The following is a 24,435-nucleotide window of genomic DNA, read 5'->3' as shown; positions in this document are numbered from 1 at the left end:
TTACTTTTAGTTATATTACTAACTTCAAAGCTATTAAATATTTCCCTGGTATGAGAGGGATGGGGACTTTAAAAGCTTTGAGGGTAAATCACCAATAGCTTTGGTATTATTACAGAATATTGCAGATACACATCACAGAGCTAGTTGGTGACTATGCAGAGCCACAGCATTCACTGACCCTTGAGGAGCCTGACAGTGGGGAGAAGTCTGGCTATTTGGTCCCATGCTGAGCCTTGAGGGCTGTGGGTGAATGTTTCTGTTCTGCATGTTCCTGAAGTTTGTCTGAAGAGCCGTGGTTGAGAGAATGGGGATTGGACTATGCCACACTAGTCTTTCATTGATGGAATGTGGGCCTGCTGACAGGATGAAAGTAGCATATTTTTGAAGATTGTGTAGATGCACTCCTGGATTTGGTTTTCTTGGGTGAAGCTTCAGGAAGGGAGGGGTTCAGCAAATAGTCCCAGAGGAAAAAAATACTTTCCTGAACTTCAGAAACAATGCTGAAAGGGAGAGAATGGTGATCACTGGTTGCTACTGACCTGCAAATATATGGTAAATTGATCATATTATGGTGGAATTCACTTTGCCACCTAAAGCCCAAGTAACTAGAGCAGATGGTAAAGTAGAATCCATCTCCCCATATTACGGCCAATAAGGATGCTGCAATGTATCCCCATCTCTGACCATTACTCCAGCACGTGAGCTGGAATAGCAGTTGCTACTGCAACCTCTCAACATCTGTGCAAGATACTAGGACTTCAAGCTGAAGCTCTTGGGGCCCTTCCCTGCACTTTAGCCTTCATGGGACCAGCTCAGAGCCTTCCTCTGCTTTGCTGACAGCTCCTCCAACCCCACTCATCCCTAAATGGAAAAGGAGACCTTTCTCCAGCTCTCTGTACCAGACTGAACTTCACACTGCAAGAAAGAAGCAGGAAAGTCTGAACTCCCACACTTGTCCTGCTGCTGAAGACAACTTCCTTTGGGAAGCTAAGTGGGCTCTGGCTTGGAGTCCCAGGTACCCTGTTCATTAGCTTGAATTTTCTGGGAATCTGCCCAGATTAAGGAATCCCAACAGAGCTGGAGTGGCTGGAGCAGTTATGATAGCAAAAATGTCTCCAGGTTATGAATGCATAGCTTTCCACAGGAAAATGTATTATGCAGAAGAGTTCTTACTAAAAATGGTTCTGCTCATAAAATAGCCAGGACAAGCTGGTAACAGCAACACTGTTGTAGTACTATTGTCAAGAAGGTTTTTATAAAAATTTCCTGCTGTTAGACTAATCCAGCCACTGGGAAAGAATGCAAATAGGATTTAGCAAAATCTGGAATGAGATCAGCCACATCAACTACAAGTCAGCGCACCAACTCTATTTGGCATACCTCTGACTGTGCCAAAAATGGATCAAGGTTTCTCAACAGCCTATGTCGGGGTCCCTGTGTGCACTGATGGTTCACTTCATATATGTAATGGCATTTGGCAGAGACACTGATGTGCAACGAAATGATTGTTGCAGTTTAGTTTGCTGTGAGCCATGTGGCATTTTATACTATAGATGTAAATTGCTGAGAGGAGGCAAGTTAAATAGAATTTTAAACATGATACAGTACATAGCTTATTTAATTGAGAGTCTCAATAGTGTACAGAATATTACCCTGTAAAATAGAAGTAATAAAAATAGGACAGTTCCTGTTCATAAACTGTATTATTTTGAATAGTGTCTTCCAGAAATAACAAATTTCTCTGGATTTCTGCCATATTTTGTGCTGTGGGATCCATATTATAGCAGAGTCTGGAAGAACTGGAGTAGTAGTTTTGATATATGAAGCTAATTTAAATTATTTTTCTTAATACTGATAATGGGTCAGATCATGTAGCTTCTTTCAGATAAAACGCCCAGTGAAGTGGGTGGGTATTTTACAGGAGTCAGGGCTGAATAATATGGCCTAATGACATTTATCAGGGTGGGGGAAGTTATTTTACAGATTCTTTGTGAGTAGATGTGTGTTGGAAGAAAAACATCTCAGCGTCACTGCTGCATCAATTAAGCCAGGTCACCTCAATCTCCAATTACAAACCAATTTAGAGGATCTGTAAATGGACCCTGACTGGTCAGTGGGGTAGAAAGACTGATAGTCTTATCCGGTAGGCTTCTGTGCAGATTTCAGGATTGCATCTTATTATGCTTTCAGACCTCATCTGAAATAAGCTGATTGAGGTAAAATACAGGTAGTGACTCTGTACTGTGGTGTAGTTAGCCGAAGTCACCAAATTTGAACAGGCAACTTTTCTTTCTTTTCCTGAACCCTGCATAAAATGTGTGTTCTGCTATGTTGATCGGGGCCTTTCAAGATCTTTGACATGCTGGGGTTTTGTTACTTAATGGGACTTCCCCAATTAAAAATAGCATTCCAAGTCCTGCACATGGAATACGGTGCCCAAAAATGTGAGCAGTGGACCTTTAGCAGTCCGTGAAGTGCTTCTGGAAGCCTTTGGAGAGATGGCTGCTGGTATGATGCCACCTTTCCTCCTTATTTCCAGGCTAGTATAGTGCATTAAAATAAGTTAGACAACATTGAATGCTTTCCTAATATTAATAAGCAAAACTTCCAGTGGGAGGAAAAGTGGTCTGCATTATTGTGCCTGGGAGACAGTCCGTGAGAAAAATTCTCTACTAAGATGTGGTCCACACTGTAAGAGAGTTTGAATACTCCTGGCTTGCAAATACAATAAGCATAAATCTCCTTTTTTCTCTGCAAAATTGTATGTGTAAGGATTTGGGTGATGGAGGGATTTCTTTTTTCACTTTTGGGCCTGGCTCTCTACTGCCTTGATCCTTGTGTAGTCATTTACACCATTTACACTGGTATAAACCAGTACCACTTTGATTTGGTAGTGTTTTTACACTCATTTTGTACAGGTGATAATGCCTGCACTAGGGATAAAGCTGTGGAAAATCAGGGCCTCTACCTGTGGTGGTCCAAGCCTAAATAAATATTTTCTTTATATACATTTTTCAGAATTGCATGTGCTATCTTCAGTCCTGTAATAACTTCAACTACCTTTGCTTTTGAATTCTTGACTGGCTTTATTCTTTCTGAGAAGACCCTAAGAGTAGCATTGGGCAATTGCTCATCTACGCTGAGGGGGTCTCATGTGGATCCAACTTGTCCAGCATGTATGTGAAGCCACCAGAAAAGAGTCTGCAGAGCCAGATAACTTTCAGCTATATGTCCCTGTATTATCAGGTCAGGCTGGTGGAATCTCATTGGCTTATTCAAGTGTTTTGTCAGAATGAGTGCTGAGAGCTGAGAGAACTAGCTGCATCTCAGCTCAGAGAGGACTGGAGTTATTCTGGTTTGGTGGGAAATAACTGAAATAAATGGCAGAATTGAAACTGAATCCCTCAATTTGGTGGGGTATGTTTTCTTTTTGTTATTCATCTTCTCCTCTTCTGGGATCCCCAGCTAATTCTGGATGTACAGGCAGAGGCCAAGAAAGGTTTTTACTATCTGCAGCCAGAAGGCTGTGACCTTCTCTTCAGGTGTAAACCAGACTATAATAACCCATGCTTTTGTCACCTTGAGACTTATAGTAATGCGCTCCACATGGAGTTAATTTTGAAAATTATTTGTAAGATTTAGCCAATGCAGAACGCAATAGCCCAATTGTAGAAGAGTGTTTCTTGCAGGAAATACATTCACATGCGCTATAAGAGCTGCACTGAATTCCAGTTTATTACTGGATACCATTAGAAGTGTTGGTTTTAATACATAAATCCACAAATGGGTTGGATGCTGGTTCAAGAGACTCTCTCTCTGATATTCTGGCATTTGAGAACATCTTTCATATGAATCCAACAAACCTGATTTATAAAACTTGCCAGTTGAAAATTTCACTTTATTATTTGCCTCAAATGAAGAACCCTAATCTCAGGTTACATATTGTTGAAATCTGCTGACATGTCTCCTGATAGTGTTCCAGGCTAGCGAGGCGACTTCATTGAAAGAGAGGTTTTGAACATCCAGTTGGATTTCACTACGAAAAATTTGGAGGCACTGTGCTAAGCAGAGTAAAATAAAGCAAGTGTTACAAGTTCAGTCTGAAGATACACTCTTTCTATGGCAGGTCACACTAACGAAAAATAAATCCCTAGTGTTACCGACTCTTGCAAATTTTATCTTGAGTCTCACAATATTTGATGTTATTCTTAAAACCTCACCTCTTAGCGTCATATCATTATGTGAAATGCTTTGTTTTAATCAAAACAAAACGAGTTTCTGACCTTTTCCGTTGCAGTGAAAAGCCTGAAAATGTGACCCAAGTGCACCATAAAGGCTCAAGAACCAGAAAGCAAATAAAAAAGAACCCAAAATGCAAAATTAAAAAAACCCAGAATTCTAAAGCAAATCTCATGGGTTTTCGGACCTAACTAATGATTTATGAATGTGTGGTTTTGGCAGTGTTGAAGCCACTACTTTTTTGTGTTAAAGATGTGATGAAATATTTGGAGAAGACATCTGCAGAAAATTAAAATTCACACCAAGATGCTCTCCACCGTCCTTCTACTCACAACAATCCCATATTTCTACCATGTGGAAGAAAAATGGTTTTGACTGTGTAATGAATAGGAGTTTGGAAAATCAATTAAACCCCACGAATTTCCATTAACTTTAAAAAAAATCATAACTTGCAAGAGTGTCTTTTCTGCCTTGCATGTTGAGACACTTAGTATATGTGTCTAAAAAATACAATAGTAGATAGCTATATAAAACTGAAAACATTCTTAAAAAGAGCTGAGGTGAAAAAAGGTTCACATCTGCTATTTACTCTCTTCTACCAAACCAGAACCACCTTCATCCCTCAGCACAGATAAATGCACAAGAATAAATCTTAGCTATTAACAACCTAGAAAATTTCTGAATGAAATTTTGGATAAACAATAGTAAGACACCCATATCCACTTTACTTTTCATTATGCAATATTTGGTATTATATACTGTACAGTATGATTCTATGTATCGTAATTGAAATTAAATAAAGCAGAGGGATTGGATTATGCTGGAAAGGATTTAACACATGTGCAGACTTTAAACATGTATGATGGGATTGCTCAAGAATCCAGATATCTGGCAGATTCATCAAAAGATTTGGCTAACTCATCAAATCTTAAAGAACATTGCATGCCTGGGGCTAATAGCACAAATGATGATAGAGTGATGTCACAGAATAATACATTCTAAGGCATCTTTAGCAAACTATGACATTTCAATGAATTACTCAAGAGTAAAAGACTTACAGAGGGTTAATTAAACTTCATATCTCTGCTGAATAGCCCTGCAATCAGGTTAGTGGGCACAATCAGCACAAATTTGTGGACTTAACTCAATTTTAATTTTACTGTTGCAGTGTACCTTTAAAAATAAACTGAACCAACATCTCCAAAGTGCACACAGCCAAGTGCCAGACGCATTACCCAATACCAAACCAAATCAACTATTCAGCAAGAATAAAAAATACGAATTTAAAATGAAGCCTCAGAAGATGACACAATAATGAAATGAGTTAAAATACAAGCATTCCTGTCTCTTTCTCACTCATGTCTGTGCCTTCCCCAATGCCTGGAACCTTCAACTTGATCTGATCCACCCTTTTTTCTTCAAGTCCTTTCTTAAAATGCATTTCAAATAAAAAGGGCTAAAAATCCTACTCTTCCTCTCCAAGACAGAAGGGTTAATAAAACAGACAAACAGAAAGTCAATTAAATAAAAATTGAGGAACTAATAAATCTGCTAAACTTCACTATTCAACCTTTGTTAGTTTTTTTCCTGTGTTTTCTATGATGTATCTAAATTGTAAGCACTTTGTCTTCAATCCTGTCTGTAAGATGCAAAACATGCTGTTGGAAGTATACAAATAAATAAGTAAAAATGACAGTTAATCAGTGGCCTCTGAGTATAGGTGAGCAGGTAGGTAAATAGAATGGTCTTTGGATTTCCAGAGAGACTGTGCAGCTATAACTGGCACTGAAGGTAGTGAAGCTGAGGGGTGCTCAGCATCTTTTGAAATAGGACTCTGATTGCATGCATCTTTCTGGACTTATGTAAGGGGTTGCACATCAATATACTCTGCATTTTCACATGTGAATCCATGCAGAAAATGTAGGTTAAATCAACACAGGGCAAACTTTCATGTTTAACCACCTTCCTTAGGTTTTTAGCAGCCTAGGTCACTATGGAGTGAGCCTTGCAGCCAGGGGTAGACAGACTTACATGAACTAGGTTCAAGCTATCACACTCCAAATGGCAGTATGGACATTGTGGCTTGGGCTGGAGCTCAAGCTCTGAAGCCTAGGGGGTCAGGTGGGCTTGACAGCTCAAGGTCCAGCCCAACCTGCAATGTCCATATCTGCTATTTTTAGTGTGGTAGCTCGAGCCCTGCTCATATGAGTTTACCCAGGCTGGGAAGCTTGCTCTAAGTTGCCCTGTAGACATTCCTTATGAAGGTTACAGTGCATTTTTTAAACTAGGTTAAAACATAGACCCATCCATGCTGGCAAGCCGAGCTGTTGTATAGTCTGGTTCAGCCACAAGCATTTTTATACCAAGTTTAAACAGTTGTCAAACATTGTTATTTGTCCTATGCACATTTTTCCTTTCTGATCTTTCAAATCCCTGTCAATAAATACAGTTAATTCTACTTCATTCCTCCATCCATTTGTCAGTCTTGCTTATTTAGACTGTAAAAACTCTTAAAGACAGCAGCAGTAGCTATATGTTTGAACCGTGCCTGTTACAATGGGATCCAAATCGCAGTTGGAGGCACCAGATTCTACTGTAATAGACTTATAGACTTTAAGGTCAGAAGGGACCAATGTGATCATCTAGTCTGACCTCCTGCACAAAGCAGGCCACAGAACCCTACCCATCCACTTCTACAACAAACCCCTAACCTATGTCTGAGTTACTGAAGTCTTCAAATTGTGGTTTGAAGACCTCAAGCTGCAGAGAATCCACCAGCAAGTGACCCATGCCCCATGCTGCAGAAGAAGGCAAAAAACCTCCAGGGCCTCTGCCAATCTGCCCCGGAGGAAAATTCCTTCCCGACTCCAAATATGACGATCAGCTAAACCCTGAGCATGTGGGCAAGACTCACCAGCCAGCACTCAAGAAAGAATTCTCTGCAGTAACTCAGATCCCATCCCATCCAACATCCCATCACCGACCACTGGGCATACTTATCTGCTGATAATCAAAGATCAATTGCCAAAATTAAGCTATCCCATCATACCATCCCTTCCATAAACTTATCAAGCTTAGTCTTAAAGCCAGATATGACTTTTGCCCCCACTACTCCCCTTGGAAGGCTGTTCCAGAACTTCACTCCTCTAATGGTTAGAAACCTTCGTCTAATTTCAAGTCTAAACTTCCTAGTGTCCAGTTTATACCCATTTATTCTTGTGTCTACATTGGTACTAAGCTTAAATAATTCCTTTCCCTCCCTAATATTAATTCCTCTGATATATTTATAAAGAGCAAGCATATCCCCCCTCAGCCTTCTTTTGGCTAGACTAAACAAGCCAAGCTCTTTGAGTCTCCTTTCATAGGACAGGATTTCCATTCCTCGGATTATCCTAGTAGCCCGTCTCTGAACCTGTTCCAGTTTGAATTCATCCTTCTTAAACATGGGAGACCAGAACTGTACACAGTATTCCAGGTGAGGTCTCACCAGCGCCTTATATAAGGGTACTAACACCTCCTTATCTTTGCTGGAAATACCTCACCTGATGCATCCTAAAACCACATTAGCTTTTTTAACGGCCATCTCACATTGGCGGCTCATAGTCATCCTGTGATCAACCAATACTCCAAGGTCCTTCTCCTCCTCTGTTGCTTCCAAATGATGTGTCCCCAATGTATAACTAAAATTCTTATTATTAATCCCTAATTACATGACGTTGCACTTTTCACTATTAAATTTCATCCTATTACTATTACTCCAGTTTACAAGGTCATCCAGATCTTCCTGTATGATATCCCGGTCCTTCTCTGTGTTAGCAATACCCCCCAGCTTTGTGTCATCCACAAACTTTATTAGCACATTCCTGCTTTTCATGCCAAGGTCAGTAATAAAAAGGTTAAATAAGATTGGTCCCAAAACCGATCCTTGAGGAACTCCACTAGTAACCTCCTTCCAGCCTGACAGTTCGCCCTTCAGTACGACCCGTTGGAGTCTCCCCTTTAACCAGTTCCTTATCAACCTTTCAATTTTCATATTGATCCCCATCTTTTCCAATTTAACTAATAATTCCCCATGTGGAACCGTGTCAAATGCCTTACTGAAATCGAGGTAAATTAGGTCTACTGCATTTCCTTTGTCTAAATAATCTGTCACCTTCTCAAAGAAGGACATCAGGTTGGTTTGGCACGATCTACCTTTAGTAAAACCATGTTGTAATTTGTCCCAATTACCATTGACCTCAGTGTCTTTAACTACTTTCTCCTTCAAAATTTTTTCTAAGACCTTACATAGTAAATATTAAAAGTAAATCTTTACTGGACTTATTTGCAGTGCAGATCTTCCCTGTATACTTTGGGTGTGTTCCAGACAGGAAACTTTCTATTGACAGCATGGGATTCTGAGCACAGAACTAGCATAGAGATCTGCAGTGCAAATTAGAGTGCAAAATTTTTCTCTGTGAGGAGAACTAAGCCATATTAACCTGGGGAGGAGGAATAAAAAGGGTCAAAATATTTTTTTTTTAAATCTAGGCTATATTATTATGATCTGAGGTTCTAAATTATAAGATATTTGTATTTTAAATTTAAATAATAATTTGTAAAATAAAATTTTAATCTGGGTTGAGAAATGGTATGCAATATCAATGTGAAATGAATCAAACCAGTTGAGTAATAAACCCATTATAATCTGTTAATACTGGGATCATGGGCAGCTCGTTAGCAGAAGAAGCACTTGATTACTCAATTATATTTTCTATGGTCTGAGGCACACTACGCAATAGTTTTTAAATTTTATTTCTAGTATTTCTAAAGATAAATATTGCTTGATTTATTATGAAACCAGAAAGGTGATGTTATTTAATTTTTCACCCAAAAATCAACAGTACTGTCAAATATTTGGCTATACAAGAAAATTAATAAAAACAGAAGCATTTAAAATTTGTTTGTAACAAGAAAACAAATTTATTGATTTTTAAAAGACAAGACACAATTTTGTTTTGAAAAACACAAGAAAGCTAGCCTGAGTTCAAGTCTGAAATATTCAGAAAAATCCTACTATCTTTAGTATGTTCCAGTCATTTGTTTAAACAACACACTAAAAGTTAATATATATTTTTATAATTATAAAAGTTCCCCAGTTATTGTACAGTACACAATACAAATTGCCCACAAACTATTATTTAGCTCCTGCCAATTTTGAGAGGACATGATATACTAAAAGATTTAGCATTTCTCACAAAAATCACATCAGGAAATACATATTTACAAAATCAAATACATTATACAAAAAACTCATCACGTTATTCTGTAAAGATGTTTTCTTTAAATAATTAAAAAGTATATTTAACTGTAATCCAAAAACTGGAAAAGAACATTACATTATCTCACACATACAATCTACAAAAAAGTTGCTTACCTCATTTACATAACATATTCAGTCAATTGGAAAATAAAAGTTCAGATATCTCCTAGTGTTACAATGTTTCTGTGCTTGTGAGACTGAATAATGTAATCTGCCACTTACTAAGTGAAATTTAAATGATGGCACTTAAAAAAAATAAAAATAAACACAATAAAGGAAGTTACCTAGAAGGTAAGAAAGCCCTGAGTGATAGCAGAATTTACTGATTGGTAAGCACTACAATTAACCTAATTAAAAGTTTACCATCTCAGGCACAAATTTCCAAGTTTTCTAAAGGCACTCACTTAAAGTTTCTGTAACAGTCTTGCTGGTTACTACTGTAAATCCAAATTTTTGATGGCAACAAGTGGGGATGGGATAGGGGTAGGGAACTTGCTTTGGTACAAAATGATTCCTTTTTTGACCAACAAATATTTAAAATCTGTATACTGGGTTATTTTAATTTTGTATGTAATGTATAAATATAAGCCAAATCACCTTAATATTTCATTCAAGGAAAATTTACTTGGGCTCCTCAGCCACTCACCAATGAACCCCCTTGGCAGACATCATCCTCGCATCAGGGGATAGCTGAAGACGACAACTACTTGGGATCCCTTTAGCACTCCTTATGTAAAAAAATCTCTTGCTAACTTCAGTAGCTAACTTTCTTGAGCCTGAAGTACTGAATTGGGTCCCTGATAATCATGAGTCAAAGGAGGTTATTCCTCCCAATTCCTATATTCTTTTGACAGTCTTTTATTGTTTTAGAGTGAAATTCAGCTCAGTACAACAGCCCCTGCAAGATCACCCCCTGAGCCCCGTGTTAAACATGGATTCAGGAAAGCAATCAAGAACATGCCCAACTGTGACTTAAATGAGGCTCAACATCTTGTGCTGGGCCTTCTTCTCTGGGATGAATTTCACTCTTAACAATCAATGTAAATTAACAATTCTTACCAAATATTTCATTACTCAGGGCTTCCAATCCCATCATCATAATTTATTTAAAAAAATTCAAACAAAACAAAAGAGTTAAAACAAATGTTTGAAAATAAGGCATATTTGACTTCAAACAAAAAAGGCAGTCACTTTGTAAGTGGCTTTTACTATTTTTTAAGTAAAATTGGTAAATTAAACTCAGGTCTACTGGCACATAAAATCACTAGCAGCAATGATCAAGGCATGCAAACTGAGAAGCATTTACACTAAATTATGAATAAAAAAATTGTTAAATTAAAACCCTTTGAGTATTGCATTTGTTTTAATTATGCATTAATTTGCATTGTTTATTTGACTAAAAAAAGTTTACAACATATCTGCACTACACTACTGATGTAATTCCACTAAACATCTTAATATGAGACGTTTTTGCACTCAGCTAGACTAAAGCAAGCACAGCTGCAGATAATGGTGATCACTGGCTGATACTGCAGGGAACCAGTACAATATCTACAATATTCTCATATAGTAAGGTGACATTTAGAACTATTTTTTCAAAGAGTCTCCACCCACTTCTAAATTTGTGCACAATTTATTTGTGAGGAAAAAAAAGGTGTTTTTTTTTCAGATGCCAAAATGCAGGTGCAAATTTATAGATTTTTGTTTGTTTGTTTTTAAAATTCTGACACTCAGTAACGGCCATCCAAAAGTGCTTTCACAGATGAACTTGTACCAAGTGCCTCTATCTTCTTTGTTATCCATATGCCATTTCACAGTGACAAAACGTTGAAGTGGTATAAATAAAATTATGTTCTTTTTGCAATTGCATATACAAAAGATTGTGCAGAAAATTTAACTGCAAACATGTCAAATGTCCTGCAAAATTCATCTTTACTTATTATGACAGTTTTGTTCTGTTTTTATTCCTAAAGATTTTCATTTACAGTACTGGTGCTTTTCAATGCTACCCTAATGAGATTTTCAAAATTGTCTAAAAATAACCCTTTTTGCTAAACTCCCACCTTTTAAAGGCATTTTAAGTACTTCACAACTTGTATCTATAGGACCATATATTTGACTCCTTCATTAAATATTTATGGAATTATGAAACTAAAGGAGCTGAAGTACTATTTTGCTGCAGACAGTATACATAGATGGCAGTGAATATTTTAGCCTAAATCAATCAAGCCAACAAATTCAAAAGTCTATACAGTATGCAAGTTTTTACTTTGGGGAAAAAACATTTGTTGCAACATAACCAGACACTTAGATGTATACAATATCTTCAGTAGCCTAATAATTAAATTACCTGAAAAGATTTTCCCCTTATCATGTGACTTACAATGCTCAAAGGGTTAATGCAATGCATTACATCAAATTAATTTTCTAATACTAGAAATAAGCACTATGTTTATGCTTCTATTCCAGTTTTTTTAAATCACCAAAGTATCAGAGATACTATAATTCCATTCATTGAGTTATTTTAACCATGTATACAGAGGTTGTCCTGTTCCACAGAGACAAGGGCCCAATTTTCAGGAATTAGTAATGCTCTCCCAAATAAATATTTCAAATTCTAAAATTACTGTAAAAAATGAGTTCTACTATTACAGAGTTTATTGATTTCTTTTTATGGCTATAAATGATTCTTTTGTTCTGTGAAACCACTTCTGTAAATGAAACAACTGCAATCCATTTTAAACTAATATATGTGTTTTCCTAAACACTGCAGATGACATCTGGTAAGAACCACAAAGATATCAGATAAGGTCTTCAGATGAAAATAATTTCAACATAGCAGTGTTTCAGACATTTAAAAATACCTTGTTTAAATTAAACAAATTTGTATATAGACCTATACATTCCTGAATGATAATACACCACCATTTTATTGATTTTACCCATTTGTGAAACTCAAGGCAGTAATGTTGCACATCACTTATTTTGTAGGTAAACAATTTAAAAACTATTCTCCAGATGTTGTGTAAGGAATATTATCTCAACAAAGATGCATTAAACATGCTACAGTACAAGAGTAAGCAGAAAAAGAATAGCAAGTTAGAGAGACAAAAAGTAATTTTAAATCTAGTGTACAATGAAAAATGGACCAACAACTTTGCATACATATAAAAACTTGTGAAAATTGGGCCCTGTGTTTTGAGAAAGTGGTTCAACAATACCGCCCCACATTGCTCACTGCATTATTTGTGCTAAAGGGGGAGAGGGATATTTTTAAAATAATTATTCTGAAATCAGTGTCTGGATCAGATAAAATCCACAAATCACATAGGCACTGATCCTGCAATTTGTAGCATGTGGGCAAACTGCTGCACCCCCACATAGCACCAATGAAGTTAGTGGGCTTAAGGGTTGGCACTTAAGTCCAGGCACATGCTACACAATGCAGAACTGGAGACAGGGTTTTTAAATCTGTTTTTAACAAAAATCATTAACCGTGCCCATATATTAACAAATAGCAAAAATGTGCAAATTGATTGATTATATACATAGTGTTTGATTTATTACCACTCCATTAAATGTAAAAAAACAAAACCAGAAACCCACAAAACACCACCCAAACGTGTAAATATACACAGTATTTTACTTCATTAAAGGAGAGATCTTGTAGGAAAGTGATAGAAATGTTATTTAAAATTGACACTGTAATCAAATTATAAACATGGGAATACAAACTCTATTTCATTCAGTTAACTGAACATGCCAGTTTATTTTGATAAATAACACTTTTTCAGATCACCTCTAGTTAATTAGGATTTCTGGCCTGTTAGATTCTCAGATTCAGCTAACATTCTGGTTTTCATCTAAGGCATAAAAATTACTGTTGGTTCAAACTGTGAAATACATTCCATTTTTGTATGTACTCTTGTTTTTTGCACAGTGGGAACAGTGAACAACTGGGGGGAGAAGTTGAATCATGGAGGGTTTACAGGCTCCACCTCTGACAGTAATCCAAATTTGCATGTTACAATCACACTTTTCTCTCAGCATGAGCAAGTTGAACATTAAAACAATACAGGACAATGACAAGAAAACATTTAAGATTTGCCAACACAAAAGATGAAACCAGTAAATATAGCTGTTCCAATTCAGAACATCGGTATTAGAGCATTAAAAGAAACTATGTTGAAAATGGAAAATATTTTGTTATTTTTATCTTTAATTTAACCTGTAAACAGTTCATAATGCACAATGAAGGGGAATAAATATTTATCACAGCTTAGTTTTTTGTTTTTTTTTTTTAATGAGGGGTGCAGACACACTTTTGTATGGAAAAAAAGCAAACCAGGACACCGAAATGATATCTGGGTGAACAAAACCTATGAAACTTAGAGCTTGCATAAATTTCAAATACTGTAAATGACAACCCTATCTTGCACTCTACTCAGGGAAAACACCCATTGACTGGTGCGAGCTGTAGAGTATGTAAAATTGGGCCCCAAATTCTGTAAAATACAATGCTAAGCAATTTATACTTATTTTATATATTAAAAATGTTTACTAGTGTATTACGAAAATGTACTTGATCTGTATCAGTTCTTGGAGCATATGAAAACGCTAGCAAGAAAGATGTATGCTATAAATATACTGTTCATCTCACATGCTGTTCAGCCATTTGGTACATGTAAAAAAGATCAGTCCACAGACACACTAAATAAACCAGAATAAATAACTCCTTAGTTTTTTTTCCCCAACAGGCCCTTTCAATAAAACTGAAATGTTTGTGTGTGTGCTTTCCTTCATTTTTGGCTTCTTTGCTCGCTTGTTTATTTCCACTATTACAAATGAGTAGATTTGTGTGCCTGTTTTAAAAATAATTAAATGTATAAAATAATCACACATGCTTGTGAGATGTTTCATGTCAATTAAAATGAGATGTACACACATTCTCTATGATTTAGCCATTAAACATAATTGCAGACTGACACCCCACCACACATACAAATTGAAAACATGCTCTGCATTAAGTACCTGCTCATTTTGTTTACTTTCTAAAATTAAAAATAGACAAGGGTTTAGAAAATATATAACCATGCTTGGGGCTGGGGTTAACCGACTTTGTTAACATCTGAAGTTGGCATTAAAGCTAGTTTTGCTTTCCAGATCCCCAAACATATCTTATTTGTAATAAAGTGAAATTCAGCTAGAAACAAGAAAAAATAGGTTTATTGTCACTCTAAGAGGGATATTAACACCATTTAGTAATAAAAAATTTCTTTATTTCTTTGAAGAATATGTAACCTGCCCTTACTTCTTAGGGAATTTGAAAATGACAGGCACACCTTGTTGAATGAATTTAAGAGTTATTAATAACAAAAAGTACTAAATCTTAGCTTCAGTTCTGTTTAAGGCACCATGTAATAGCCGAGGTACAATGATCCCTGATGTACATTCTTAAATGGCAATGGTCCATCTAGCCACCTATTCAAATTCTACACAATTGGGAATAAGTACAAATGAGGTGTGCCAGTTACACTGCCTTATTTAATTTTTGTAAAAATTTAAATCCACTTATTTTAAGAACCAGGAAATATTTTTGAAGTAAATATGATGCAGGTTGCTACATTCCTTGCATTCTATAAGTTATCTTTTATAAGAGCAGCAGATTCAACTACTAGTAGGAAAAAAGACCTGGAATAGAAGAAAGTCATCCAGATGGAATGGTTTCCTGTATGTCCAGTTCAGCATAAGTAGCACATACACTTAAAAAAATCAAGTCACTTCTTTTTCAACTTCAGTATCTAACTACTACAGTCCCACTTAACAGCTGAAAGCATCTGTGCAGTGGTCTCAAATATAGAATCAGTAGTCTTCAAACAGAGGAACTGGTATGCAAATAAAATGTAAAACTGATGGTTTCAATGGAAGTTTGCATTGTTTACGTGATGGTCTGATAATTATGTACATTTATTATGTACACATTACCATTTTCTCATTTAGTCTGCATTCATGAATGCAGAAAACACAACTCTTCCTTAGATAAAGAAAACAATAGATCTTCCCAACCCTCCAGCATTATAATAAAAATTCCTAAAACTTTCCCACTGAATGCTCAGAAATGTGATCAAAATAGTAGTGTCTTCTAGTTCTGTCCAATGAAAAGCACCTTTTTATGACAAATTTGATGCATCTGCTGTCAAATGAATATGCCTCCAGTGTAAATCAAAGAAAGTATTTCTTTTGATATTTCACAGAAGTGCATCTAATTAAAAAACTATGTATATTTAAATCATCATCACCATAACTAACAATTAACATTAACATATTTTTTAAAAAACTATGAAAAAATTAAATTACTTTACTTATAAGAGGACAAAAACATTAATAGTAAGCTTTGCAAAATCCTTCTTGACACGTGAAACTAAGAAAACTCTGAATATTGAGTGACCAATGTAAAGTGATTTTGTTTACAAAATTTTTTTTTTAAACAGATCTGGCAAAATACACACACCCATTCCATTTCACAATTCTAACAAAGGTAATGTTCAGCAAAGCTAAAATTTGACAACAGTCGCCTTCAGACTTATTCTCGTTTTTTCATATTAAGCCCAACATCAACAGGGCTAATGTAATCTTGGGGGGGGGGGAGAAAGCTTTAATATTTTGTTAGACTGCAGTATATGTATTTCCAGTAGCACTGCATTGTCTGATAGTCTGAGTACTTGTGACAATGTGCTCATTGTGAAGTGGGGTCAGGAGGTTCTGCTGTACTCCACTCTCTAGTACTGGCTGCAGGCAGCCCACCTGAAATGCCTGGGTTAGCTCTGTTTTCTCTCTCTTGGCTTGTGGCTCTCCAGATTCCTCTAGCTCTTCATCTATTTCGCTTTCAACTTCACTGCCCTCATCTGCACAAACAAACAACCATGAAACTAGCACACAGTGAAAAATAATTGAAATACTGTGAATTACTAAGGCTTTTATTTTGCAAACAACACATAAGATATGAAAAATGGAAATCTAGCTACCTGAGATGGTATAAACAAAATTGAGATTTTACTGGGAAAATGTCAGTGCATAATGCGAGATTCATGTGTTCAATGAACTCTCAGCTTCAAACATTATAGTACACATTTTTAATATTGCAATTGCTTTTTTCCCCTTCAAGTCAGCTCAAACAAATATAATAGTGTCACTAAAGTAACAATAACTTTATACTTATATAATGTCTTTCCTCTGCAGAATTTAACACAAACTGAAGTGAAGAGAAGCTAAGTGACTTGCTCAAGATCACACAGCAAGCCAGTGGGAAAGAGGAGAACAGAGGCCAGATTTGCTGATTCCAAGGCTCTACTTAGAGGACCTAGAAATTTACCTGATCTCTGTTATACTTCTCACCGGGGCGGCTCCAGGCCCCAGCACGCCAAGCGCGTGCTTGGGGTGGAAAGCCGTGGGAGGTGCTCTGCCAGCGCCGTGGGGACGGCAGGCAGGCTGCCTCTGGCGGTTTGCCTGCGGAGGATCAGCTGGTCTCGCGGCTTCAGTGGACCTCCCGCAGGCAGCCTGTCTGCTGTGCTTGGGGCGGCAAAATCCCTAGAGCTGCCACAGCTTCTCACTATTTAAAAAGTTTGCCAGATAACTAAGTGCTTGACAAACAATGGGCACAATTTTGCAGTCCTTAGAGAAAACTCTTACAGCATATCTATACACAAATGTGTATAGATTCACCCACCAGCATGTAGCTAGCTCTGGGGTGGGATTCTGAATACCTACTAATGTATAAACAATCAGCCCTTTTAAAAGATTTTATTAGAGGCCATATCAGCAGCATCCTGTAATTATTATATACTGAAACATACTGTAGATATTATAGAATACTACTTCAGAAGACTATCACAATCTAGTTTTAGGCTCTGCGCTACTATATTTTAGGGCTGTCAATTAATTGCAGCTAACCCACGTGATTAACTCGAAAAAATTAATCACGATTAATCACACTGTTAAACAATAAAATACCAATTGAAATTTATTAAATATTTCTGGATGTTTTCTACATTTTCAAATATATTGATTTTAATTACAACACAGAATACAAACTGTACAGTGCTCACTTTATATTTTTTTAATTACAAATATTTGCACTGTAAAAAACAAAAGAAATAATATTTTTCAATTCACCTAATACAAGTACCTGTGTGAAATCTCTTTATCATGAAAGTTGAACTTACCAAAAAATAACTGCATTAAAAATAAAACAATGTAAAACTTTAAAGCCTACAAGTCCACTCAGTCCTCCTTCGGCCAATCGCTCAGACAAGCAAGTTTAGTTAAAATTTGCAGGAGAGAACACTGCCTGCTTCTTGTTTACACTGTCACCTGAAAGTGAGAACAGGCGTTAGCATGGCACTTTTGTAGCTGGCACTGCAAGGTACTTATGTGTCAGATATGCTAAACATTCATATGCCCCTTCATTCTTCAGCCACCATTCCAGACGACATGCTTCCATGATGATGATGCTCATTAAAAAATAATGTGTTAATTACATTTGTGACTGAACTCCTTGGGGGAGAATTGTATGTCTCCTGTTCTGTTCTTCCTGCATTCTGCCATATATTTCATGTCATAGCAGTCTCAGATGATGACCCAGCACATGTCCATTTTAAGAACAGTTTCACAGCAGATTTGACAAAACGCAAAGAAGGTACAAATGTGAGATTTCTAAAAATAGCTACAGCACTCGACCCAAGGTTTAAGAATCTGAAGTGCCAAGGTGTGGAGGACGCTTTCAGAAGACTTAAAAGAGCAACACTCAGATACAGAAACTACAGAACCTGAACACCAAAAAAGAAAATCAACCTTCCGCTGGTGACACCTGACCCAGAGGATGAAAATGAAGATGTGTCAGTCCGCACTGCTTTGGATCATTATTGAGCAGAACTAGTCATCAGCATGGATGCATGTTTTCTGTAATGGTGGTTGAAGCATGAAGGGACATATGAATCTTTAGGGCATCTGGCACATAAATATCTTGCAGCGCTGGCTACAACAGTGCCATGTGAAAGCCTGTTCTCACTTTCAGGTGACATTATAAACAAGAAGTGGGCATTATCTCCTGCAAATTGTAACCAAACTTGTTTGTCTGAGCGATTGGCTGAAGTAGGACTGAGTGGACTTGCAGGCTCTAAAATTTTACATTGTTTTTATTTTTGAATGCAGGTTTTTTTGTACATAATTCTACATTTGTACGTTCAACTTTCATGATAAAGAGATTGCACTATACTACTTGTATTAGGTGAACTGAAAAATACTATTTTGTTTTTTTACAGTGCAAATACTTATAATAAAAAATAAAGTGAACACTGTACACTTTGTATTCTGTTATAATTGAAATCAATATATTTGAAAATGTAGACAACATCCAAAAGTATTCAAATAAATGGTACTATTCTATTATTGTTTAACAGTGTGATTAATCGTGTGATTAGTAATGATTAATTTTTTATCACATAATTAATCGTGATTAATTTTTTAATCACTTGACAGCCCTACTATAGTTACATAATATTAAGATTTGTGTTGCTCCAGGTAATACTAGTGCTATGAAGAATTACATGTTCAAGAGATTAAGTACTTACCTTTATCCATATTTCCAGGGGAAACAGCATTTAAGTCACCAAACTGCAAAATAATAAATATTCTTGGCTAGTCTTAAAATCCATACTGCACGTCCTATTTAAAGATCAAACAAAATGGTGACACAGTCCATCCTTTTTATCATGTAGTTAGAAAGTTATTTGCAATTTAACTCACCAATTTTTTAAGAACGTTACAGTCAAATAACTGCTTTGCTGCCGTGGTGCAGAAACAGTAAGAGAAACCTTTTTTTTTTTTTGACTGGTCCACCTTAATCTGAATAATTCTGATTCTATAGTGCAGAGATCAGGAAACCTTTAAGCCAAGTTATCAAAATTAAGATGCACGACAGCATATTTTAGAAAAGACACAGTGAAGCTAGATATATACCAGTTGTAAAAAAAAAAAAATAGTTGCCACAATTGGTAGATTAATCACCTTGAAGATTTTTCTGCAAATAAGACGGTTTGGTTTTTCTTTTTGGTCATTTTTAAATACAATCTTTCTACTGACCAAAAAGGAAGCATATGTAGAGGTGAGGATGACAGGGTGCAGAAAATCAGAGAGACTTTCACTTAGTACAGTAGCTCATTTTCCATTCCCACTAAGATCACTTTACCACGGTTTACATTAAGGAAATAACATCAAAGCTAAAATAAAAAAAAACCAGCAATGAAAATGGTGAAAAATTAAAAACTGAAGTTAAAATCCTGATTAAAATAATTATCTGACATCTTTGCCAGGATCCTTGCCTGTTTTGAGTGCAAGCTCTTTGAGTAAGGTATTCCTGCATTGTAAAGTTCAGAAAATATTGTTGGTGCCTATGATGTGTTGCCAATATTTAAACAAAAAGCTTCCACAACATTTCCCCTTAAGACCTTGTCTGTAGTAGAGAAATTTGCACCCATGTCACTGCATCATTGATGCAGTGACACTAGTGCACACACCTAATGTAGATGCATTGAACCAGTGCAAGTGTGCTCACCACAGCTGTATGTGGTGGATCCTTGTCCATCTGGCTTGAAGAAAGGGGTTCCCCATCCTACAATGGACCGTAGAGGGGGAAGTTTACACAGATGGAGCAGGGAAGAGCAGAAAGCAGCTATACTAGGTTGGGGATGGGTGGCACATCAGGACATATATAAGCATAAGAATGTCCATACTCGGTCAGACCAAAAGTGCATCTCCATCAATATCCTGTCTTCCACCAGTGGCCAATGCCAGGTGCCCCAGAGGTATCTTACTGGGTACTCGAGTTATTTGGGAAGGATGAGGTACACTATCTGACAGGGGAGCAGATTATTTTATTCCAGTATTTAGGAAGGAATCAGTAAATATCTGGGAACCTGGAGTGGGATGTGTGGGAGGCAGATAACCTAAATTGTCTGTGCCTCGTTGTGGCAGATGTCCAGTGCAGGTACTTGTTACAGAAGGGATACAGTTATCAGATGAAATGGACTGGGAAAGGATTTGAAGCAAAGCATTCCATAAATGAGCTGAGGAAAGGAATTTGGGGGCTCCTACACCTGGTACAGGAGGGTGCTGAGTCCCTCTCCTTTTCTAGCCCTTTTTACCTCATGCAAGGGGAGGGTGGCTGGATTTCAGCAATGGGATGGTCAGGACCAGGTTGGAGATTATGTGGCAAATGATGATGACCTGCACTGTACAATTTTATTGCTGAATATTCCCAAATACAGAGATAGGGTTGCAGTCTAATTAAATCACATCAATTGCCTTGTCTTTCTTCCAGTGTGGCCAAATAGTTGGGGTTTACATCAGGTGTATCTAATTCTGGTAATTAACTGGTTTATGCAAACTAACTAAATGCAATGTTGCCTACTAGCCACCCACACCACCTGGAAAACAATCCTCCAGTTCCATCCCTTTTTTGAATGAGAAACTGTAGAACAAAATCTGACCTATAATTTTCAGGTCAGAACAACATATATTTATATAATATATTTCTAACACTACTTGGCTTCATTCTGGTCAAAAATACAGAAAGAATTAGCCTTCCTTTTGCTATTTCATCCAAAACCAGGAAGTGCATGTATATATAAATGGCATAAATAAAAAAACAGTTAACCGCTTTTCCCCCAAAACTCAAAACAGTATTGGGTTGGTTCTTATTTGAGCTAAAGAAGTTTGTCAGTCCTTAATTTATACCAGACCATTATTGAAACTCTCATGCTAAACACCTCACAATTGGCAAATTCTATTTCAATTAAAAAGACAGAAATATAGCAACTCTACATTTTGACATACATTATAATGGGGAAACACTGCAATTAAAAAAAAAGCCGGTATTGAATATAAATATCTGAATGGTTAGCAGGTGGCTACTCAGAAACATAATGATTTATTTTTCTCAATTGTGTAATGCCGAATTATGTTGTATTAAGCCACACCACAAATTAAGCTAACAGTATATGGCACTTCCCCAACCTCTATTAAAGTAAAACATTTGTGGATAATATTTAATAATAATATTAAATAGATCTTGAAGGAAGAATGCTGTATGATATCGACTTAAGTTTTGAATTGACTTAACAATGTAACAGACATAACATGAAGATTCCATGCTATAAAGACCACCACATTTCAGTTAGGTTAGCCACCTGCTAAGTACATGGGTCCCAATCCAGCAGCCTCTTATGTATGGGGTTTAATTTATGTACACGTATAGTACCAGTGAAGCCAAAAGGACTAGTTGTGCGTAAAATCAAGCATATGTAAGTGTTTGCACAACTGAGATCTGAGACATTTATATCTAATCCAAATTATTTATTTCAGATTTTCAGTTTATTATGCAAATGTTTAAGGAAATTAATTCTTACTTTCTGCAGATAGTTCACTGAAAAGAAGAGTTTCCAACTACAGCTTTTTTTTGCAATGTTTATAGAGTACTGAGTTGTGAGTGCTCAATAACTCTGCAAATCAGACAATTTATTAGTTGCCTAAACATGGATTAAGATACCTAACTTTGGGCACTCAAGTTTGAAAATGTTGATCTATTTCAAACCCAGTCCAAACCTTATGTCTACAGCAGTTATATTACTAAACTCTTCCCACATATAATTAAACATTACAGATACTTTGTAAAGGTATATTCCAAATTCACTTCTAAATCAACCAGTCAAGTCTCTTGCATATTATCTTACCTCTCCCATAACTGCTATAGGTGTTTCTCCTGTTGCCTGAGCAACACGGTGTTCTACTAAGTAAAACATGTACTCATCATAAAGCAGTCGGATCAGATGAAAAGAGCCAAAGCTAGCAGCACTGCGCAAGGTTAAGTCTCGAATAACCATTGAGCTGTTTAAAAATGAAAAAGATATATATATAAAATAAATATTAAACTTACCCCATATTTACAATTACATGCCTTATACCTATGGTGAATTAACTCACAGAAGAATCTTCTGCAGTTAACATTATCCACAGACACAAAACTCCTGAGTTATGGGGTTTTCGGTGTGCAATGTCAAGGAAACCAATGCAGGAAAGATATTAGAAAATATTATTTGCCTAAATAGTCCAGAATCTATATATCATGCCTTGCTCTGCAAATATGGATTATTTTGGCATAGACTCATCCCAAATATTTCTCAAAAGTTAAATAGAGTAGGTGAGTTTGCATTTTTATATTATACTATTTTCAGAGAAGTCACTTTACAGGTAAACAATTTTCCCTTTTCTCTGAAATTATCATCTGTGAGCCCATACTCCTAGAATCTAGAAGCTAGATTTTCAAAAGTGTATTTCTTTATGCATGCATACCTTTCAATGCATTGGTATAGAATCATCCCAATTTGGGGGCACACATTGAAGGTTACATGCACATCAGTTAGGCACATGCAAAAATCAGCCCTTTGAAAAACTGGCATTAAAATACAAGAAAGAAAGAGTCTTCTATTTGAATCCTAAATAAAAAACATCGTAATTATTCTAGTTTAAACAAAGATCTGAAAGTACAAAAGAAAATATGCCTTTCAGCTATACCATCATTCGTGCCAAAACTGCAACACAATGGTAGAGATTTCTCATTAATACAATTTTCAAAGCTGGTCATGTAAGTTGTGCCAATAACTTATAATAATAGCAAGTGTACCTGTTGTATGTACAAATGCAGTTTTTGTTTGACAAAACTCCACAATATTAAAGACTCATAAAACAGATACTATAATTGATCACCTTTAAAAAATTGAGAAATATTCTGTCAATGTACTTTATACACACAGAAAAAAGTTACATAATGTAACCATGTATTATTTATATACAAACATGACACACGAAGAAAACACTTTATTTACCAGCTCTTCTTTGATAACAGAAGCAGAGCTAACACAGAATATTTACTTTTAGCTTGATGATCTTCCACATATTAAAAAAGTCTGTCTTCGAAATGAAATAAAAATAGAAGACATGGTATTTTAATAAATAAATATTAAAAAAAATAGTTGTAGTTATATAGTGTTTCATCCCAAAGATTTCCTGAACATGTTACAAACTTAGGACCAAATTTTGCTCTCATTTGCACTTGTACAATGCTTCTGAAATACTTCACAAGAATCGCTCCTCAACCACTGAGTTGCATTCTGGCCTTGAATTTGAGGTTAACATAACCCTACCCTTTTGAAAAATGCTACGGGATCTTTAATAATGAGCGCTCTATGCTCTGATCTTATTTTTCTTCAATGTTATCAAAATCTGTGTGTGTGTGGACACAACAGCAAAGTATGAAATGCACTGAAAACATTTTAGAATAATTTTAAGAACTACCTGTAGAAAGACCATTTTAGCAGAAATTGCCGTGCTGCTTTAGGAAAGCTGGGTCTTCCTTCATATGGTTTCAATGCTTGCATCATTACATTATCGAGCCAGGCAGCCCACTGCTCCAGAGTGCTCTGCTGCTGAAGAGTCATCTTGAAGTCGGTTTCTAGTCTCTGAACCATGTTGTCATCACACTGGCACACCCAGGAAGCCTGCTCCTATTACAGTACATAACATATCTTCAATTAACATCAATACGTGAAGCTTATGCATAAAAGGAAAATTATTATGAAAGATTAAACAATCAGCTGAATGAAGAGGATGAACTACTCTTTCCAGGCAAACTAATGAAGCCATTTTTATTTTTAAATCCCCTATAATCTCATTCTTTCAAAAAGGTGGACAAAAATAAACAAAATATGAAAATGGGCTTTAAACAAAATATATAAACTAAGAATACTATAGAAAAAAACAGAAACAAATAGAGAGAAATA

The 24,435-nt window shown here is 36.3% G+C and overlaps 3 protein-coding genes across 10 annotated transcripts in view; 2 read left to right on the top strand and 1 right to left on the bottom strand.

Moving 5' to 3' along the window:
• Window positions 1–24,435, top strand: part of LOC127046791 (uncharacterized) — a 541,802-nt gene that overhangs the window by 46,829 nt on the left and 470,538 nt on the right. The window lies entirely within an intron of this gene.
• Window positions 1–24,435, top strand: part of LOC127046786 (uncharacterized) — a 396,910-nt gene that overhangs the window by 66,086 nt on the left and 306,389 nt on the right. The window lies entirely within an intron of this gene.
• Window positions 9,178–24,435, bottom strand: part of RFX3 (regulatory factor X3) — a 253,853-nt gene continuing 238,595 nt past the window's right edge. For all 8 annotated transcript variants that reach the window (XM_050944281.1, XM_050944275.1, XM_050944277.1 and 5 more), the window contains 4 exons: window positions 23,951–24,159; window positions 22,330–22,483; window positions 19,171–19,213; window positions 9,178–16,446 (listed from right to left, as the gene is read on the bottom strand). In XM_050944281.1, the coding sequence (XP_050800238.1) occupies window positions 16,208–16,446; window positions 19,171–19,213; window positions 22,330–22,483; window positions 23,951–24,159 (645 nt within the window). In that variant the 3' untranslated portion in view covers window positions 9,178–16,207. The remainder of the gene's footprint in view (window positions 16,447–19,170; window positions 19,214–22,329; window positions 22,484–23,950; window positions 24,160–24,435) is intronic.

The sequence above is a fragment of the Gopherus flavomarginatus genome, chromosome 3, assembly GCF_025201925.1.
Source record: "Gopherus flavomarginatus isolate rGopFla2 chromosome 3, rGopFla2.mat.asm, whole genome shotgun sequence".
NCBI lineage: Eukaryota > Metazoa > Chordata > Testudines > Testudinidae > Gopherus > Gopherus flavomarginatus.
The sequence above is the reverse complement of the archived record's forward strand: the minus strand, read 5'-3'. Positions and strand labels throughout refer to the sequence as shown.